Genomic DNA, 20,534 nt, shown 5'->3' on the forward strand with positions numbered 1-20,534 from the left:
CGGCGGCGGCGAGGCCGGCTTTGCACGCCTCAGTGAGCAGCGGCATTCAATCCTCCATAGGATAAGAGATACAGTATTCTGACCTTGACTGATTGAGGAGAGAAACAAACCTACAATCCATCCATGCAAAGTCACAAAGAAGACACAGAAACGCTGTTAAGTGCAGAAAAGGGACAAGAGCACTTCTTTTTTTTACATTTCCCTTTGTCACATTTTTAGCTCTGGTCACCTGTGCCACATGTGTCCAACGGTGTAAGATTCCTAGCATTAGTTTGACACGGTGGGAAACACAGTAGGCTTTGTCACTTTCTTGCTGACAGTTAAATGAGAAAATCAACACCACTCTCATGTCCGGAGAGGCCACTCTAAAGACTGTTAGCTCAGCTTATGTAGCAATAAGACTTGAACCTTATTTGGCTAGGTAATCAACTCCAGAACCTTTAAAGCTCTCTAATTACAGCGGTGCGCGATTATTGCATGTACTGCATTAGTAGACTTGAACTAAATATTATTTTAAGAGTGATTTAAATCATTTTTCGAGACAGAATTTTGAAACCAAGTGAGTTTATTCAGTGTGTCTCCATCCTTGAGTGTCAAACACTGTCAGATGCTGCTGTCACTGCAGAGAAACGCACAAAGGTTTCCTCGGAGGGCGCTCTCTGCACCGGGGTTGTGATCGACCGTGGCTGCTGTGGCTCTGTGGGTCTTCTCAGCCTGGCTGGGGGGCTTCAAGTCTGTTTGTGTGTGTGTGTGTGTGTGTGTGGGGGGGGGGGGGGGGGGGGGGGTATGTATCCATGACCGCTTATGTTAATGAGAGTGTGGGGAGTGAATTGGAGGGCGGGATGGGGTGGGGAGGGCTGCTTTTAACCATGTAAAGCATTTCTGTATAAAAAGTGCTTTATAAATAAAGATTGATTGATTGATTGATTGATTGATTGTTAAGTATTAGATGCTACAGTCATTTTTTATAACAGGGACAAAATCCACATTTGAATATTGGAGGGCCAGAACTGGAGTTAATCTCGAGATTGAAATCCAAGATAAGGTGGTTCAGGTTTGGTCTGTTTTCATTCCCTTATTCATTCGTCATTTCTTTTATTTAGTATCTTTGTCAAGGAAGTTTGGTCTTTGGTAGCATGTGTGCGTGTCTGTCTGTAAAGATGATAGCTCAAAAGGTTTTGAATGAACTTTGCAGGGAGGTAGAGCGGGGTCATGTTAACAATACATGAAATTTTGAATTTCCAAGATCTTCAAGGTCAGCTTCATGATTTATTGGTCGAAAGCACCAAAAGCTACTTGGTTAGGTTAGATAGAAGATCATAGTTTAGGCTGAAATACACCCTTTAAGTCATCACTGGCACAAAAAGATGTCTTGACGGGTTCTTTGTGAGAAGCCTTGAGCATTACCTTGAGCAACACCAGCTCTTTGACAGAACAACACCAGTGACAGCGTAGGAATGGGAAAACTCTAAGCATGTGCAGAGTTCTTGAAGATCTCTATGCATCTTTTTTTATTTCCATAAATCACTAGAATGTCTACAGGTAACAAACAGTTCTGCTGGAAACATCACCACATACACCCTCTTACCTGGATAGTGGGTGGTGAGCGCTGTTTGCGGGTGGTTGTGGTAGACAAGGTGGTGGTAGTCTCTATAAAGGTGGTGGACATCTCTGGCGGTACCGAGGTGGTGGTGCGCGCCGCGCCCCGGCTAGTGGGGACGTCGCCCACCAGCCGCACGCTGCCGTTCACCTTGATGTTAACGTGGCCCTCGGCGGCCATGTTGAGGACTTTGAGGCCATTGTAGTAGAGGCCGGAGAGCTGGCCCTGGTAGGGCCGCTTCCGGTCGTTTCCACCGATAGAGATAGTGGCCTGGGTGTTGAAGATCGTCAACTGCCGGCCTGGCGCGGGAGGGAAAAGCGTTGATAAGCTTAAGAGATGATAATCTAATGTAACGATAACATGAAACTTTCATTGCAAGACAGATGCGGTGATAGAGAACGTTTGATGAAATGTCTTGTTTCCCTGATTAAAAGAAGTTGCAGATGGTTTTCAAACTGTAATGATGACGCAACCTGGCTTTGTACTGAAAAAAGTATCTACAGCTGCCCTACTTTTTACCTACTGTTGAGTACATTTTGTACAATAAGTAGATTTCAAACTGCTGCTAGAGCTGAAACAAATACACTCGTCACAGCAGCAGCAGTGTTGTAACACTTTCCACAGCTTTGTTGTTATTCTGTGGACAAAAGGGTCTCGAGCAATAAGTACAGCATGTATATGGGGGAATATAATGTGCAATGCCCAGTTGCTACAATTCATGTGATTTTCATTAGGAGAAGCCCAAATATCCTTATCAAAACACTGCTCATGCATTCCCAATGAAAGAAAAGCACAGCAAACTTTCACAATGCAGGAATCATAATTAAAAATCTCCATTGTATAATTTACAGACACATAACACCGCAAGCCCGCTACATTTGTTTGTTATGTAATACATAATACATTAGGTATGAAATGGCAGGGGCAACGTTCATATCACAGAAAAATGAAATAGCACGTGTGGAGTCATGCATGCAGCGGTAATGGGATTCGTTTTCCAAACCTGCCTTGTTTTACAGTTGTTAAAGGGACTTTATGATGAAGTTATGCTGATGTTTATGTGCAATGAATTTTAAAAGCAGTTTATGATATTTTTATGATGGATTAAGCACCAGAAAAAACAGGGGAAACAGACTTCTTCTTTTTTTTGGAAAATCCCCACAAAATGTTAAATACGAACAAGGTGCTGGTTTTAATCTAAGCGACTGGAAAAGGAAAAAAAGCACAGCTCTATCAGGGCGCAGTGCACCTTGGCAGGCGCGCTGTGACGCTTTGCCGTCAAAAAGGCTCCAATTAGCTCTCCATCGGCAAACAAGTGAGAATTTTATCGTGTTTGATGTGTATAAGTACAATCAGATAAATTACAGCAGGGAGAGGCACCTGCTGTTTGGAAAGTTTTCAGGGGGGTATGCCCACTGATTAATTTGTTCTCAAACATTGCAGAGGATTTGAGCCAAGGGAGTTAATTCTCCTCTCAAAACAATCGGCCGACTGTTGCGGCATAGATAATAATGCGTAATGCCTCCGCCTAGTCAATTTTGCACAAAAGATTAGCAGCATTTGATATTTCATATCTTGTTGTTGCACTGTTTATAAAATCACTTCCCAGTCCCTTTAACTAGACACCATGGTTCAACATGTTTTTTTTTAAAGATGACAATGACAGAAAATGACAAGAAATAATAATAAAAAAAAGCATCATAAAAACTGAACCAAAGGGAAAGGACGAAAAGGCTAAAAACACAAACAAAATAAAACAAATTGCTTTGGTTTACTGGTTTTTTAAAGGGTTTAAGGGATGGTTATTCATTCTCAGAGGTTGAAAGGGAACAAGCCGATGAAATGACAGAAAATAAAGAACATTCTAGAAGTTCGATAAAGATTTACCTTTGTCCTGAAGCCAATCTTCTACTGGCCGGGTATATTTGAACGGGATTTTCTTATTTGCCATTTGATAGCGCTCAATGTCGCTGTTGCCTTTAAAGTTTGAAAGTTTAACAAACAGCTTCAAACAGTTGGCAACAGCAACAGACATCACACATTTATACAGTGGTTTATGAAGTGTTTTATCTTTGTTTAGAAATATTTATAAAAGCTTTATGATATATATGTATATATATATGTATATTTCTTTTACCCCAAAGTAGCGTTACTTTAGTGGAAATGTTTTAAAACTCATATTTATACAGCACACTCCACACACAGCAGCAATGAGGAAAAACAAACTGTAGGGAAAGAAAAACCCTGCAAGAAGAAGTCAAAACACAGGAAATGCATCACATCTACGTCATTTTACATAATAGAGACAAAAGGAAGGAGATCAAGTGGTTAAAAAGGCAGACGTGCATAAAGCGCCTTTCTCTGAAGCAAATTGGAGGTAATTTATGTGAGCTAATTCTCCCACTGGACACCACCTGCTTTCACATTTCAAGGGCCAAGGAACGATTTGGTGTAGTAACTACTGTAGCAGCTTTTGAGGCGAAAAGGAGGCAACGTTAGATGAGGAGGTGGTAATTTGAAGCACAGCAGACCTGTTTGGGGGGTGTGTGGTAGTCCCACAGTGACACAGATTTGAAGAGGACAATGCATACAAATGAGATCATTACTGACATAGTGGGAGGCTTTCTGGGTTCAAAAAACACCAAAAGAACGCAACCACCTCTTCTGGGGATGTTCCTGTTGGGCTGGAGGTATATAACAGTAGTGTAATAATAATAGCCTCACTTATGCAGGGAATCTGGAGCCTGCATTGAGTATTTCTGGCATCATTTACAAATTTCCTTTGTGAATATGCCGGGATGCAACATTTTGTCTGACAAACAGGGATCCTCTCCCTTTGAAAGGTGCCGCGGATCTGTCGACAGCGAGAATTGAGACGTACAAGTCCGTCTTCAAACATTTTGAGGTCTAACAAAAGAGACGAATGACAGTGTGATGTCACTCAATATCCAGAAGGAAAGGTATTTGGAGGAAGAAAGAAGAAAGGGACTCATTTACAGTATAATACAACTGAAAGGGCAAAGCTTCACCTGCCGGTGTGTTTAGTTTGGAGCTTTTGAACGTGCTTACATTCAAAAGCGTTGCGCACGCCCTCGTTCTGACACCCGCCCGGGTTGTATTTCATTTTCTTTCTTGGTTTGGCAATAAGCTACATTTGGTGTAAGTCACCACTGCTCTGACCTGCTGACTAAATTTCCATAACATTACGCTCAAACGCGTCACAACTGCATAAAACCGTGAGCTCGTACCAGTTTCCCTTCTCTCTCTTTTCTGTCTTCTTAGCGTTCTTTGCTACCTTTCACAGAAAAAAAACATCCAAGTGCTCAGTTTACAGCCAGCTGGGATGGAGTGTAGATATGGCTGCAAGGGAGCTCAAGGAGCTAAACGAATGTTTCTGCAGTGTGCCAGCAGGTTAATCAGCTACTAGCAGGACTCCCTCCCCATTCCTTTGATCTCAAACAGGTTTCAGGTGGCAGCCAAATACACTCTCCTCTGGACAAGGGCCACAGAGGGAGGCAATATGTTCGTGTTTGAAATCAGAGGTCGGTCGGAAAAGGTTTGGAGTTTGATCGAGCGAGCCGGGAGACGAGACGGGAAACACGGGGGGAGGGTGGATGAGTGCCATCGACAAATAATCTCTTCGCATTCTTTCTTTGTCTTTTCCATAAAGTCTCAAACGTAGCCTCACGTTGTCCTTTAGATGAAGTGGAATCACAAGACTGAGAGAGGAAGCTGTAAGTTTGCTGTGCATTGCTAATGGCGTGGTCTCAGGTATAGCTCTTACATTGTTCTAGGTGATTAATGAGGTGACAGTCCCCACGTAATGAATACACCACCAGCTAATTGTGCAACTAATGAGAAAATTCTCTCTAGTTTGTCAATTTGATATTCAATTTCTAGAGGTGACTTCAGAATGGATGACCTTGCCAATAAAAGCACTACTGTTTATTAAAAAGTCAGTCTACTAAGGTTTTCAGTTTTCTTTACCCTAAATATAGTGGACAGATATTTCCTCCCAGTGTACTGAGGAGAGACGAATGAGCGATCTGACATTATAAAATGTCTGATGTTCTTTAAAGCCAGAAACCAGTTTCATTTTCAGTCAACGTACATAATGAAAACAAGCAAAAGAAAAACTGTATAGGTCTTTATATTTGTAGGGCGAGAAACCAAACGGCCATCAGTACGTACAGGTACGGCAGCGAAGGTGGAGCTACTTTGGAAATGGGTTACAAAAGGGCTTGCAGAGGCAGCAGCAGCTCTGTGATCAGCTAATCTTCCAGGAATCTTACCTTAAATTTGCCAACCTTAACTCAAGCTAACTTAGCTATGTTTGCTTTGGCTTTGGTGTTAGTGAGTCGAAAGCTAATCCAACCAGGACACATTCATTTTGCTTGTACAGGAAGAGCACCAGGACTCTCCTGCTTACCCCAAACCTGCCACCTCCCTGAGCCTGGACATTTCTTCCTGACAAAAGGAGTTTTTCGTTCCCACTGTTGCCAACTGCTTGCTCAAAGGAGGTCGTCTGATTGAAGCACCTTGAGACGTCTGTTGTTGTGATTTGGTGCTATATACATAAAACTGAATTGTACTGAACTGAATTTAATTGAATCCATTCTCTTCCGCTTATTAAATTCAGGGTTGCAATCTTCCTCCCATCATTACACAGCTCCTTCTTTTTATCCCCGCGGTTAACGCCGCAGGTAGCCACTACAGCATTCACTGGAAAGGCCGGTGTCGCCAATCAAACAACGCACATCAGCACCGAAACAGGAAGAGAAGTTTTTTTCCACAAAGTTTTCCAAAAACCTGTTGCAACATCTGTGACTTTGAGCTTAGTGATATATCATTAAAATAGCAGTAAAAACGGTTAGTACACTTGTGTCTTTACCCAGCAGCACAATGGACCAACTTACAAAAATCGAGAGGTGCACGGCTGTCCAAAAATGGCGTGGACGTGACATCATTCTCAGGGCGTGGCAGTGTGCCACAAGAGATGAGCATAAAAACAGCCTAGAAGCCGCCTCATGGGTAAGTTTGTCGTCCGTCTCTTCTCTCTGTGTTTCTGCAGGGCCTTAAAAGGTGAAATGTGATAACACCACACAGCCCTTATAGAGAAGACCAGGTGAATATAAATATTTACGTATGTTTATCATTATTATATTATTTTGCTGCGAGCTTATGCACACGTTGCTGGCTTTTACTTCGGCCCCACTGCACGCCATCACCGTTTTTTTCCTCCTAGCCAAAACAGCGTCTCGATTTTTTCCCTTTGGTGGCAGCCATTCAGTCAACACAAACACTGGCACGGTGACAGTCATCTGCTGGTCGGTTGCTTCGTTCTCTGCAGTTGGTTGCCAGACTAATCTCACCGGGGTTCCATCACAGGGCCAGTGCTGAGAGCGCATCAAAACTGTGAAAATGGCCACCGTGACAGGCTCCTGGCATTCTCTCTATTTGGGGATGATGAGTACATTTGATATAGTGTGGCCCTGTCCAGAAATCGTCATTCCACAGCTCGCCACCGCAGCCCCCCGGGTAATGAATATCTTGCACAAGCCACCTTCTTTCCCATCTACACCTGACTTTCATCTCTGTTTCTCCTCCTCGCTCCCTGGTTATTCATCCGTGCACTCGAGCTTTTTTCCATTCTCTCGTTCTCTTCGGCACGCTGTCCGTCCAGCGATATTCCAGCTCCTTCATCTGCTCCCGCTATTCTCCGTCTCCCAGTCTCAGCAATCAGCTCTTTGCTCTTCTTGGCTGAATCCGGCCTCTACAGCTGCAGCCACAATTTATCTACTTTTCCCTCACTTTCTCTTCCTCTGTGCCCGTCTATATGTCAGCTCTTTCTCACTTTTTGTCGACGTATTCCAGTCTCTTACTCCATTAAACGCTTCTGTATTTCTTCACCGGTTGCACTTGTTTCTCCTGCACGCCTTCCCCCGATCTTCCTTCCATTCTCTCTCGGGCGTCAGACGAAGCCAGGGAGTAAATTCATCATTTATCAGGTCGCTCTGAAATTTATGGTGCTGAAAAGATGAATTAGATTGGCGGCTTGTACACTCGGCTAAGTCTGACTTGTGAGAGCGACAAAGATTGTGTCTCAGATAGGGCTAATCATGTTTGGCCCCAGGGACGCGTGGGGATTTATCTCGCTCCTGAGGAATTGTTTTGTCTGTATTTCAAGACAAAGATTGGCAGATATTTTGAAACCGTGCAACTCATTGTGTCTGTTTCAGGTTGTGGGAGTCGCAGCATTGCACGCATCAGCGTGTGGATGAAAGTAATCGTGTTTTCGAGCGTTTGTGTGTCTGAAAATGAACACAAGACTGTTCTGGCTATGACCAACCCCCTTGTACCCATCACAAATGATGGACCACACACAAACACGCACACACACGGGCATACTTTCCCCAAGGCACTAGCAGAGTAGTTAGGCCAATGGTCATTCATCTGAGACAACGCCTGGACCTCGGCCAGCTCGAGGCAACGCGTGATGCACAATCTCCGCCTGGCTCGGTCGAATAATTCTTTGATTCAAAGATTCCAACTCACGCAAATAAAAAAAGAGATCATGTAATCCGAAATCAAAGAGTGCAGGGATTCGGAGTGTTATATAAGGAAATTGGAAGCCTCTCACTAGACAAAGACAAGTCCCTGCAGTAATGTGGGTTGTCACACAAGTACACAGGACTGCGAGAAAGATGCGTAGCCACGATGAGCACCGACTCGAAAAAGGCGGAGAAACACGGATAAAAAGGAATTTGAGGACAAAAACAGAACAGAGATCTGAGAGGGCACTGTTAGAGGGGGAGAATAATTAGAGAAAGGAAGACAAAAGCAGTCGACGCATACATTCGACGCCCACACGCAAACACGCGCGCGTAAGCTGCCGAAGCCTCGTGGAAACGCTGCAGTGTGGGATCAGAGCGGGTATACTGTTATAGAGAAGAATGGGGCTGTGAAGTGCACAACTTCTTTCCCGTCTTGTTTCTTAACACTGGTTGCATTAAAGTGTGGATTTTTTTATTATCAGTGAAAGCAGTTTTGTTTAAGTCACCTTTGATACTGACAATATAAAGTTGTGAGCGCTTGTGCACCGGGCACGCTCAGCTTGACACTAAGGTTATCCATCCTATCTTTCTGTACAGCGTGCACTGCCTTCCACGTTTTGAGCAAACTATAAAACTTCAGCAGAAATGGAAGAAAAGACAGTTTAAATTATTGAAACTATTTATTTATTATATTTTTGGCTGTCAGCTATGGTAGCACTGAATGCTAAATAATGAGACGGGAACAAAGGAGAACTAAGCTGAGAAGAGAGCCCAGTAACACTGCAGAGAAACAAACAGACAATCAGTGTGTAGCAGTTTGCATAATTCATTCAGTTACTTAATAAAATGTTCCTGTTCTTCAGCCGTGTGTCAGAATTAGCTTCACTGCCTGTATTTAATCTTACTGCAAAGCGAACACTTCAACCTGTTTGTGTTACTGGGAGGAAGACGGGACCTGTTCAGGCTGGACGCCGCCTCTCATCCTATGACAGCGGGGATAGGCTGCAGTCTCGCAGTGACCCCGAACTGAATAAATGGTTATGATTATGGATGGATGGATAGGAGATAGATACCATATCACCCCAATAGAGCATGTCGCTCTCAGGCTACTGGCTTACGTGCGCACCTCTTCCATGGAACCAGCTCCCAGTTTGGATTCAGGACACAGACACTATCTCTACTTTTAAGACTTAAAACTTTCCTTTTTGCTAAAGCATATAGTTAGGGCTGGACCTTTTTACACGTCTCTGCATTTAATCATTAGTTATTACAAATCTCTGCCTCTCTTCCACAGCGTATCCTTTATGCTGTCTTCATTCCCTCAATCCAAAAAGGTCACAGCAGGGTCACCTGGCTCCCTGAGCCTGGTTCTGTCGGAGGTTTCTTCCTGTTAAAAGGGAGTTTTTCCTTCCTTGTGTCGCCGTGTTTGCTCATAGGGGGTCATATGATTGTTGCAGGGTCTCTACCTTATAATACAAAGCTCCTTGAGGTTACTTTTGTTGTGATTTGGCGCTATATAGTAAAATTATTATGTTATTATTTATATTTATAATAAAATTACAATCTAATGTAATCCATTACATTTCTGTACCTTACCGGCTTACTGTGACTGGTTCTCTTACAGTTAACGATGGTAATATGGCTTTAGCATCAAAGTGCAGGGATGTCAAACTCAGGCTACATCCACACGTACCTGGGTATTTTTGAAAACGCAGATTTTTCTGTGCGTTTGCACCTTTCGTCCACACGTAAACGGCGTTTTCGGTCACTGGAAACGGAGCTTTTTAAAATCTCCGGCCAGGGTGGAGATTTTCGAAAACTCAGTTTTTGCATTTACGTGTGGACGAGGAAAACGGAGAAAACGCAGCGTCAAAGGTGTGCGCCTTTTTTGACGTCACACTGTGCGCCGGGTTACTGTTTCGCTGAAATGAATTTCTACCATGGCGGACGTAGACAGAATACTGTTACTGTTAATTTCACTCTCTGTAGTGTTTACATGCTTACATATACACACACAGTTACTGTCCTCCACACATACGACTCAATTCTGCTTCTATGCCGCAGCTTTGTTTACTTTTTCCCACCAAGGCTTCTAGACTTCTGATTGGCCAACATTTCTACACGGTTAGGAATATAGCGCCACCTGCTGCTTTGGCTTGTTCCTAGCAGCGTTTTCCTTCGTTTTTGGCTTTCATGTGTGGACGGGATTTAAAAAAAAAAAAAAACAAAAACAGAAAATCTCCGTTTTCAAAAATACCCGTGTACCTGTGCATGTAGCCTCATTTTAAACATGCGCCACATTCAGCTTACTTTGATCATAAGTGGGCCGGACAAGTGAAACTCGCCTTTCTGTCAGTGTAAAGATGTTTAACTATACATTAAATTCCTCATATATATTAATATAAGAAAAAAGTGTAATTTGTGTAGAAAATGACAGACGTCTGTCAGCAGGGTTTAAACTAATCTTTAACATTACATAAAAAATGAAGTTAGCTCATTGCCTGGACAGTCCTGTCCCCTCCATGCGAGGAGGTGTTTATCAGTATGAAACCTATGAAAGCAAAATTAAAATATGACAGGCCCTTCTTCACATTTCCCACAATTCATTGGGCCAGATTGGAATATAATTTCTGGACTGATCCTGGCCCCCGAGCCTTATGTTTGACACCCATGTTATATTGGAACACGCTCCCACTCAAAAGTTTGTGTTCACTTAGAATTTTCCTTGATTTCGAATAAAATAAATGAATATATAAACGTGCACTTAATGACAAATTAAGTGCACGTTTTAATGGAACATGTACGTAGGAGTACAGACGCCCATGTTCAGAGATCCTCACCTCCGGTGTTCAAACGGCACTTTGCCATCATTTGAAAAATTCAAATCGATCATTATAAAAATTCGTAACCAATTATGCTGGCACAGATGAAAACTCTCCAGCTCATTAAAGAAGGAATGAAATTGCCTCGCTGAGTGTCCCCCACCCAAACTTCCTTCCAAAGCTCATCAGAGTAACGGCTTTCTGTAACGTTATTCCAAAGACTGAATCTTCAGCTTCAATCAAAACAATCTGACTTGTGGCTGGTGCTTAAGGAAGATTTGGTGCAATTTCATAGTCAGTGTTAAAAATGAGGCTGAAATAAGCAAAGAAACAAAGTTGTGGAGTTATGAAATCATCCGTTATTTAGAAGCACGTCATGCTGCCATTTGAAGTTTTTCAAAGAGCTTTTATGCTCCTTATATCTGGAACAAACTCCCAGAAAGCCTCAGATCAGCTGAAACACTCAGTTTATTTAAATCCAGGTTGAAGACTCACCTGTTCTCAGCTGCATTTGAATAAAGCACCAAATCCGCACTCAAAACTTACATTTTAACTACTGATTTTATCTACTGTTCTGATTTTATCTGTTTTGATTTTATATACTGTTTTGTTTGTTTGTTTGTTTGTTTGTTAATTAGTTAGTTTGTTTGCTTGTTTTAATCAATTTTAAATCATGCTTTTTATTTGTTTTTGTTTCTAATGTCTCTGTAAAGCACTTTGAATCACCTTGTTGTTGAATTGTGCTATACAAATAAACTTGCCTTGCCTTGCCTTGAAGTGAATCCTAATGTCTCAATACTTTTGTTGGCCAACTCTCTAAACACTGTTGTTAAGACGTCCAATTTACACACCTCAGGCCTATTTTGTAAGCGGCTCTGACTGACAAGCAAACCACCAACACCTTTGTCCTCACCTATTCCCCCACCAGGGAGAGGGCATGCCCAGATCCGGTAACTGTTTATTGAGCGGCCTGAGAGCCTCGTGGCAGCTGCTGCCTTCAAGTCAAGCATTAGAAGTGTGAGAAGGCAGTCGATGAGTCTGGACCCTAACATGTAATTACTCACGAGATGACAACCCCTTAACAAAGGAGGGAGGGCGAGGGAAAAAAAATCAATCATCGTTGAATTACTATCACTGAATGTCCTGCAAATTACCTGTGCAGAAGAGAAAAAGAAATTACCACGCATTCGATCCGCCGACCTCAACTCCACCTCGAGACAATGGCAGGCGGACAGAAAAGGGAACAAACCTCAGTGGGATCGCTTGAAAGAAATGCACAGCTAAACTTCTTTCTGCTGCGCATTCCTGAAGCGGAGATGTAAACCTTAACGACCACTTAGCAGTGACTCCTGAGCTTTGCTGGCTTTAGATCACAGATTCCTGCATATGTAATGGCAGAAGCTAAGGAAACAAGCGCTGCGTGCTTATGCAAGCAGGCACTTTGAGGTAACTATGAAGGTGGCAGGCATTCGATTCCTATCCCAAATTGATGGCTATTAAAGAGGAAGAACGGTCGAACTATTGCGCGACCCACAGTCGGGAACATAAGGGACATGACGCTACCTCTGTGCAGCAATCGCGCCCACTTCTGCCTGATTAATTCAATTTCTTCATCGAGCGCTGCGCACGCGCGAGCGCCAATGTGTACGCCGCGGAGATGTCACTTGTGCGCGCGCTGTGGAGTTTCTCAGTATTTCGCTGCGTTACTGCAGCTGAAATGCGGTTATGAAACCCGTCCAACCTTATCTGCTCAAAGAAAAGCGAAAGACAGCCGGCGGCAAAAGAAAGCCAGAGACAGAAGAGATTAACGTCACCTGCGCTGGCACTGAACCAAACCAAAACAGCGTGCCAGGTCACGCCAGGAGAGGATGCTGGCCTGTCATCGGTGAAGGCAAGCAGGCAAAAGGAGCATGCTGTAGGGCTGCTGAGACATAGTGAAAGGGATCGACTCATATTTGCGATTACGTGGTATCAACATTTCTGCATATGTTTTTTTAAAGCTTTCGGAACAGAATATCTCAATTATTGATGCGTGATGGCTTCTTGGATATAGCCGAGCTCATATCTCAAGGAAATTTAAAGTTGGCTTTTCAGTCGACATGTAATCCTGTACATTCTCATCCTACCGGTGCGGCACAATTGTTCCACAGAGATCAATGACGTTTCATATTATCTTTTGTCATTCTTGGCTCGACTGCCCCTTCGTTCCCATGTTGTCTCCCCGTGTGTCTGTTCTGTTTGACTAAGTGAAATTGAAGAGGAGGGTAATAGGAAACGAGCAAACAAAGGTAGCTTCTCCTAAGCCGGTTGACATGGAGACACAGATATCAAAGTTGAGGAGAGCCAACTCAATTTAATGGACTGTTAAGTAGAAGCAGGAGAGGATTTTTTCCTCTCCTTCTTTCCCCTCTCTCACACTCTCTCACCTAGCTAGCTGAGCAGCACATATCTGTTCCAAATGGAGGGAGAGCCTGAGTCTCCAAATGGAGCGGGCTCCGTTTGATGACCCTATTTGTATTCTGCTGGTGCGCCGCTTCTGCTGACCTGGGAATGAGAGATACAGGCAGGCAGCAGCTTTATCTGGCCAACAGGCCACCCTTGGTTTCTGCCTTCAGTGCTCTCCTTGCCTGCCCGCTGACCGCATGCCTCTCGGTGCCTTTCAATTCCGTTTCTGCAATGAACCGGCCAGATGTTGCGCAGTTAATGCGTCTTGCAAGACAAAAGATTTCAAGCTTGTTGTCCCCGCCTCCCGTGGAGCCAAGCGTTATCGTGTTTATTGAAGGGTTTTGAAGCACATGCTACAGTACGAGTATGATGTTGGCCAGGTGATGGCCACATGCTTGTTAGTCATCTCACATATTTTACCCCGGAGAGCAAGTGAAGGTGAATCTCTTCCTGCTTGTGCCCTTTGCATGATGAAATAGATGGTGTCCAGTGGTTTTAAAGCTATTACTACTAATTTACCTTGAATTACTCCAGAAAGGATTCATTGGGTTAATAACAGAATATCAAATAGACTGAGTTAAAAACGAGGTCGGTACCTGTGGGAAAGTGCTCATTGACCGGCCAGTTGTCCACCTGCAAGGTTGCATTGCCCCCGTTCCTGGTGAATCGGACCAAATGGTATTTGCCATCGTTTATCAGCGTGTTTACCTCCTTGACGCTGATGTCCACCGTTCCGATGTTGAACGTCACACCTATTTTGCCTTGTTCCTGAAACAGACACAAAGAGCACAAAAGAGTTGGTCTGACGCCATCAAGTAAAGTGAGCGCCGCTTAATAAATGCAAGCGATACGAAATTGTGTGGCACCGCTGTCAGCGCTAGATGAATTTGCACCGCAGATTCCACCCACATGTATTGTTGTGCCGTAATGAATTAATTATACAATAAACTAACTGTAAAAAGTTCAATAAAGCTACTTGGATGAATGCCCCCGGCTGGTGCTAATGGTGAACTACTCAGAGAACCTGAGGACGCTAGCGCGCTACGCTTCATTATACCACTGTAATGTGATGAAAATAGGCTGCCAGCAGAGATTGTAATGATGAGTAATGCTCCCTGCAGCCTGTCACCACAAAACTGGCAGGACAGATGCTTTTTCTGCCGCGGTCCTTACAGAACGCATGAATACCATATGCTTTGTTTAGCTCTTAATGCTAAACCAGTTATACCATGTCCGTAAATGGCGATGCCCCCTCGTCATTTTCTGATTTCTCTCCCCTCGACCCCACTAATTTTCACGAGCTGCCAGAGTGTGTTTTATTGTGACTGCTTGTGTATTCATGGTCATGCAGGCGTTACAAGCAAAAGGTTTTAAAGCGGAGGCAGGGCTTGAGTGAGTGGCGATGGGGAAAGGCTGTGTTTTCTGTGTCATTTGTTTTAATCCCCCACAGGGAATCTCTCAGTGTAATTACCTTCTTTAGAAGCCCAGAGCAGTGGGACTATTTCTCATAACAAAACCAAAATTAGGAAAGCCTGAACACAGAGCAGACACATACTGTTAATTGATCAGCAGAGACACTGGCCCTGCATGGCTGACTGTGACAATACAGACCCTGATAATGTCAGGCTGAATTTGACAGTGCTCGTCAGTGTAAAGGCGCTGCAGGATTGCTACACGTTAAATGACACAACACTTAAACCTGCTGACCTCTATTTAATTTTACAGGCTCTTCATACCTAAGAGGAGCACTTAATAAGGCCAAGCTATGCTTGATGCAGTTCCTCTTGCTGTAAGTGAGACTATATGGTGAGACTATACCACCCGATTACCAAAGGAAGCTTCACTGTGCAGTAAAACAGGAAGCGTGTCATGTTTTTTCCCTGACACATTTTTCTATATTAAGTTAGTTTAACAACAAATCAAACAGCAGTGCAGGTGCCTTAATGGCTGTGGCTAAACTATTTATCAAGATTCCATTTCAGAGAACTACAAAGTCCACATTACCAGGCTGGAGGTTTGCTTGTTGGATAAGCTGCTGGGAGAATGTGGATCATGCACTGTCGAAATCTTTTTTCCCCCACTACTTGCTTTTTACTTTATATTTTACTTGCTGGTTAAATGCTTAAACTACAAAGGCCCCACTCACACAGGCCTTGGGACCATCTGACAACCACTTTCAAGTAGGGCTGCCACAAACGATTATTTTGATAGTCGACTAGTCACCCATTATTTTAGTGATTAGTCGACTAATCAGATCATCATCCATTGGACTAAAACGTACAGCTTATTGCACCAGCAGCATCTGCTCTTATATAACTATCATTAGCTTACAGCTTTAAGTGTTTAAGGTCTGTGCTAACTAAAAATAAAGACAAGATGATAGTTTATTAAATTTTAATGAAATCTGCAGATTGTTTCGGTGAAATTTAATAAACTCCTTGCTATCTAAAATATAACATGACACCGGAGTAAATTCTGCAGCATCTCACACTTCTGATAATCAGCTGTCTGCTTGATGTTTATTCAGCTGTGTAAAAACTATAACTTTAATCTCAGCCAAACCGATTTACTCAGGAACAAATAAAATACTAAAAAAAGCCAAACAATAACATTTTTAAGTTATCTAAGTGACTTATATATATTTAACCTGAGTAGCGAAAGACGGCGGTGGGTTTGAAAACCATTTGCCGGGAGTCCGGCGCTCTCACGGCTCTAGTGAGCCTAGCCCGCGGCTAGCTATCGAGCTAGTGGCTAACAGACGTCTCCGAAAACGTCGGAGCGCTTTTGAAAATATGTGGTGTCTTGATAAACTGAACAGATATTTGAGGTTTACACAGCTACATTCTCGCCTGAAAATATGTTTAACGTTTAGTTTGTGACCCAGAAAGAATAATAAGAGTAATATTAAAACTAACTAGCTGCTGCCATTGTTGGAAACTGAGCTGGGCCGCGCTATGAATTCTGGGACAGAGCTTCTTCTTCTTCGGGGTTTAACGGCAGCTGGCATCCTTGTACATGCAGTGCTGCCATCTTCTGTTTCAGTCCGTTATTACACTCTTAAATCCTACTACTTATTCCTGCGTCTTTTGTGATCTTACAAAGCTACAAACGACCCGTCGACTATTAAATCAGTCGTCGACGATTTTGATAGTGGACTAATCGTGGCAGCCCTACTTTCAAGTGGCCGTTGTAGGTTGCAGGAAGTTACCATGAAGTTGATTGCTAAACACTGGAGTTTAACAATCAATTTCATGAGTAAAGTCTAGAGACCAATCAGTGAACCTCTGTTGCTAGGGGGTTGCTAGGGAATTCTACAGCCAGTTGTCAGGGGTTGTTGGAGGTTGTGGGCAGTTGCTTTGGTCACAAAGAGGTGTACAGTTCTCCACCAGAAAGCTTCTTGTAATTACTTTGGTCATCAGTGAACTGCTGTGCAGTTTGCATGGAAGACACCAACTCAGTAGCAAAGATGCACAAAATAATCACCGAGCAGTAATGAAATTGTGAAGAGTGTAACACAAACTCAAGATGACCGCAAAAACGTACAACCACAGGCGGTTTTCAGTGCAACACACTCCGAGCAACCTGACAACAGCCACGTGACTGAAAGCTGCCATGACGCACTAACTGTTCTCTTGGTGTCAATAAGGTCGGGGTGAAGATAATGGTTAAACTCCAGCCCTTCACAACAGTCATCCTGCTTGCTGAAAGACGCCCAGCTGAAACATTCATGTTATGACCTTTCCCTCTGACAATGCCTTGTGTGTAAGTGCGATGTAGTTGGACGAAACAGTATTAGCTGACACCCAGGGCAAGAGAACAGGCTGAAAATACACATGACATCAATAGGAAATTTAAAAAAATGCTTTTTAATTAAGTTTGTTTTTCATCTTCTTGATTCGAGCACCTTAAAAACCCTGGAAGAAAGCAGGCGCTTCTTTTGATTTCTGTTAATTAAGATTCCATTTTTATTTCTTAGCCTTTTTTAAGTGCACATGGCAGCAGTTGTCATGATTCAAGGCGCGGAGCATCCTCCAGAGGTAGCCTTTCGAAGTTTTAAAAAAGGTAGAAAGCCCAGAAAATAGGCAGCGAATGAACCCCTGCAGTGACTCTGCATACTGTAGTTTCCTTTTCAGCTCCTTTTAACTGCCAAAGTGGTCAATAGACACCGAACAGTATTCACTGCCACGCTCACACTTACAGTTAAAACATCCTTTGTCTATCCATAAAAAGAGATACAGAATTTCAATGTGCTTGAGACCGTAATGGAAGGAACGATGGAGCAGCTCGGCTAATAATGGAAAAACAATGTCACCAAAGACACAAGAAAGCCATCTCCTAAAAGCTGAGCCCGGGCGCAGAGTAGGCGAGCAGAATACCTCAACGCGCACTTAACTTCTCTGTCAGAGAGCTTGTAAATGGGCTCTTAATTTAAGCAGTTGTCATTAAAACTTAGTGCAACACTTCCAACAAAAGTGTGTGTGTGGGCGCACGTGTACGTTTACGCACGCTGCTTATCTGACAGCAGATACACATAATCCGAGCACCGAGACGAGATAAGCACGCGCGCCAGTATGCAGATGATTTAATGTGACAAGGTGATGCTCGGCGTGTCTGTTGTACCGTGAAAAATACTACTAAAGCATCGTGGCCTTCCTGACTAAAGACAAGACCTTTCCCTGGTTGGAAAAAACAACATGTCTGACGGGCCGAGCGTCTACAAAGCATAGACAGAAACATCAGCGCTAGTACATCCACTGTGACCTTCAGAGGCTCTGGCAGCCCTGGCTCTCCTGCGTAGTCGCATCAAAGCCACATCAGCGACCCACTAATACCTACAAACAAAGACAGATCGTCCTCCCCCTGGCCCCTGTACAAACAAACAGCAAAACACAACAATTGTACACCTTTGTAACTGTGGCTGAGCGCCTCCGGGCAGTGCAAAGAAGGAACTGTGTGTATTAGCGCGTTGCAACGGCACACCTCCCCGTTTCTCTCTCTCCTCTCTATCTGCACTACTCCCAGTGTCCGGCCTACCCTCCCGCCTCTGCCACCGCCGCCCACCCACCTGCCCGCCCACCCCCTGCGCTGCAGCAGTGTTTGATTGACAGATCCAATTACGTTTTTTATTGGCCTGTCGCTCGCGAGGCGGGAAGGCACTTCATTGTCTCCCGAGCAAAAGGAGAGGGAAAAAATGGCTATTGTTCTCTTAGTGGAAAAGATGATGGCCGGCTATTCTAGGTGTAAACAAATGATGCGCGGAAAATCACTTCCGAACCCGCGCGCCCGCTCAAATGAAAGCGGACACCGCCGCACGTGCACGCAGACTCGCGGACGATGAAGTGTAACCTCGCAAAGAAAAGAATCTTTAGTGTCGTGTTAGAGAAAGAATACAGTGTAACAACATTTAGATGTAACAATCAAAAAGTCCAAATGTGAAATTACAGCTGTGTAGCTGTAATTTACTGGCATGATGCGCGTAAGCCCTTTTATAGACTAACAGACTCCCACGCTCTTTATTTAATGTCAGCCACAAACGCTGACTCCTCGCCGCTATAGGATCAAAAACACGATTATGTTCGCAGTATATGTGTGTGGGTCACGTAAGGCGTACAGTATGTGTGGGCATGTTGTGTTCACGCTCTGTGTAACTAAGAGTGAGAAATGTAATTCCAGGCGAGCGAATGCACCCCTCCCTCCGACTCATCCCTCCGCTGCGAGCTAGCCTGAGCTCGGCACGAGGATCTCCGGCGTTCCCACGTGTCCCGGCGCACACTGACATCAGTAATCAGGCTCGCTGCAATCCAATTCAGGGCCGATCAATGCCTCCAACACACGGAGCGCCCGGGGCAGAGTGAAAGAGAGAGAATCACTCAAGGCAGCGGTGGGCGAGCCTGCAGACAGCCCTCATCAGACAGCTGCTGTACAGGAGGACGAGCCGCTCACAATAGACGCCATCGCCCGCTCGCTCGCTGAATGGTCATTCTGTTAAGCCACAAGCCCGAGACAGATGAATACATCTGACAGCCATTTTATGCAGGTGATATGGGCAGAATAAGCAATAAGCTTAGCTGTGCTGGGGAGCAAAAGAAAGAGAAAGATGGAGAAAGAAATGCATAAAAATAATAGTTATGACCCAGATATCTTCTATAAGAAGATGTGCACCGAACGCAGTGGGGACCTTTCTCGCTACAAAAAGATAAGATAATCTTTATTACTCCCACAATTTGTTTTGTTACAGCAGGAAGTGGACGGTGCAAAGTTACAGTAGCAAAAAACACTGGAATAGGATGATAAGAATAAGATACAATGTTATCAGAAAAAGAGAATTGTAATAAAAAGTATCGCATTACAATCAAACCCTGATTGTAATCTAGTACGGGTACAGAGCAGTTGTAGCGGGATGACTCCAGCAGATCTATATAAAGGCTCATTTGGGAGGGAGGAATATCTGATACCAGGAATGTGAACATGTCCCAGGGTGGGAGTTTGGGTTACATATCCCTCTTTTCATCTGACATCAGCGCTCAAGTTAGCTTTCGCGGTCAGAGGCCAACAAAACTGGATCATGGACGCAGTGGAAGCAGAATCAATAGAGTGGAGAAGCTAGCGCATGCAGGATTGATGCGCCTGGCCTTCCCACTGCCAAAGCCATTTATCGTCAGTAATTGACAGAGATAACTCATAGATGGCGTGGTGATTTGTAGCTGTCTATTCTTGTGCGCATCAAGCTCTAGAGTCAGAAATTTGCTAAAGGGTAGGATGTTAGAGGCAGTAAAAGAGAGGTTTGTGTGTGCGAGTGTGCGCTGGCCTTTGCAGCTAGTCGTTTCTTCATGTGCAGAACGCGCTGACAACTCGAGAGCTTGTCATATTGTTTTGTGGTCTTGCAAGCGCTGTTGGCGAAATTGAAAGCCCTAATTACATAAAGAATGTCTCTATTTCTAAATTTCTCTAAATTGATTAGGCCTACAAAGCAAATCACACCTAGTTATGAAAAGTAATTTCGAAACCCTGGTACAGCCACACTTTCTATTACAAAAAAAGCCAGAAAATGATTGCTCTGCCTATTACAAACATTCAAGAAAACATATTATCTTCAGTAGCATACATCTGTGA

General features: G+C 43.8%; 1 protein-coding gene across 1 annotated transcript in view; it reads right to left on the reverse strand.

Annotated features, from left to right (window-relative positions):
* nrxn3b (neurexin 3b) overlaps positions 1-20,534 on the reverse strand; it is a 346,576-nt gene that overhangs the window by 33,892 nt on the left and 292,150 nt on the right. The window contains exons 20-22 of the mRNA XM_087852476.1: positions 14,018-14,189; positions 3,488-3,577; positions 1,589-1,899 (exon numbers count right to left, since the gene is read on the reverse strand). Of these exons, the coding sequence (XP_087708602.1) occupies positions 1,589-1,899; positions 3,488-3,577; positions 14,018-14,189 (573 nt within the window). The remainder of the gene's footprint in view (positions 1-1,588; positions 1,900-3,487; positions 3,578-14,017; positions 14,190-20,534) is intronic.

Source organism: Neolamprologus brichardi, chromosome 15 (assembly GCF_056152115.1).
Source record: "Neolamprologus brichardi isolate AB-2024 chromosome 15, ASM5615211v1, whole genome shotgun sequence".
Lineage (NCBI taxonomy): Eukaryota > Metazoa > Chordata > Actinopteri > Cichliformes > Cichlidae > Neolamprologus > Neolamprologus brichardi.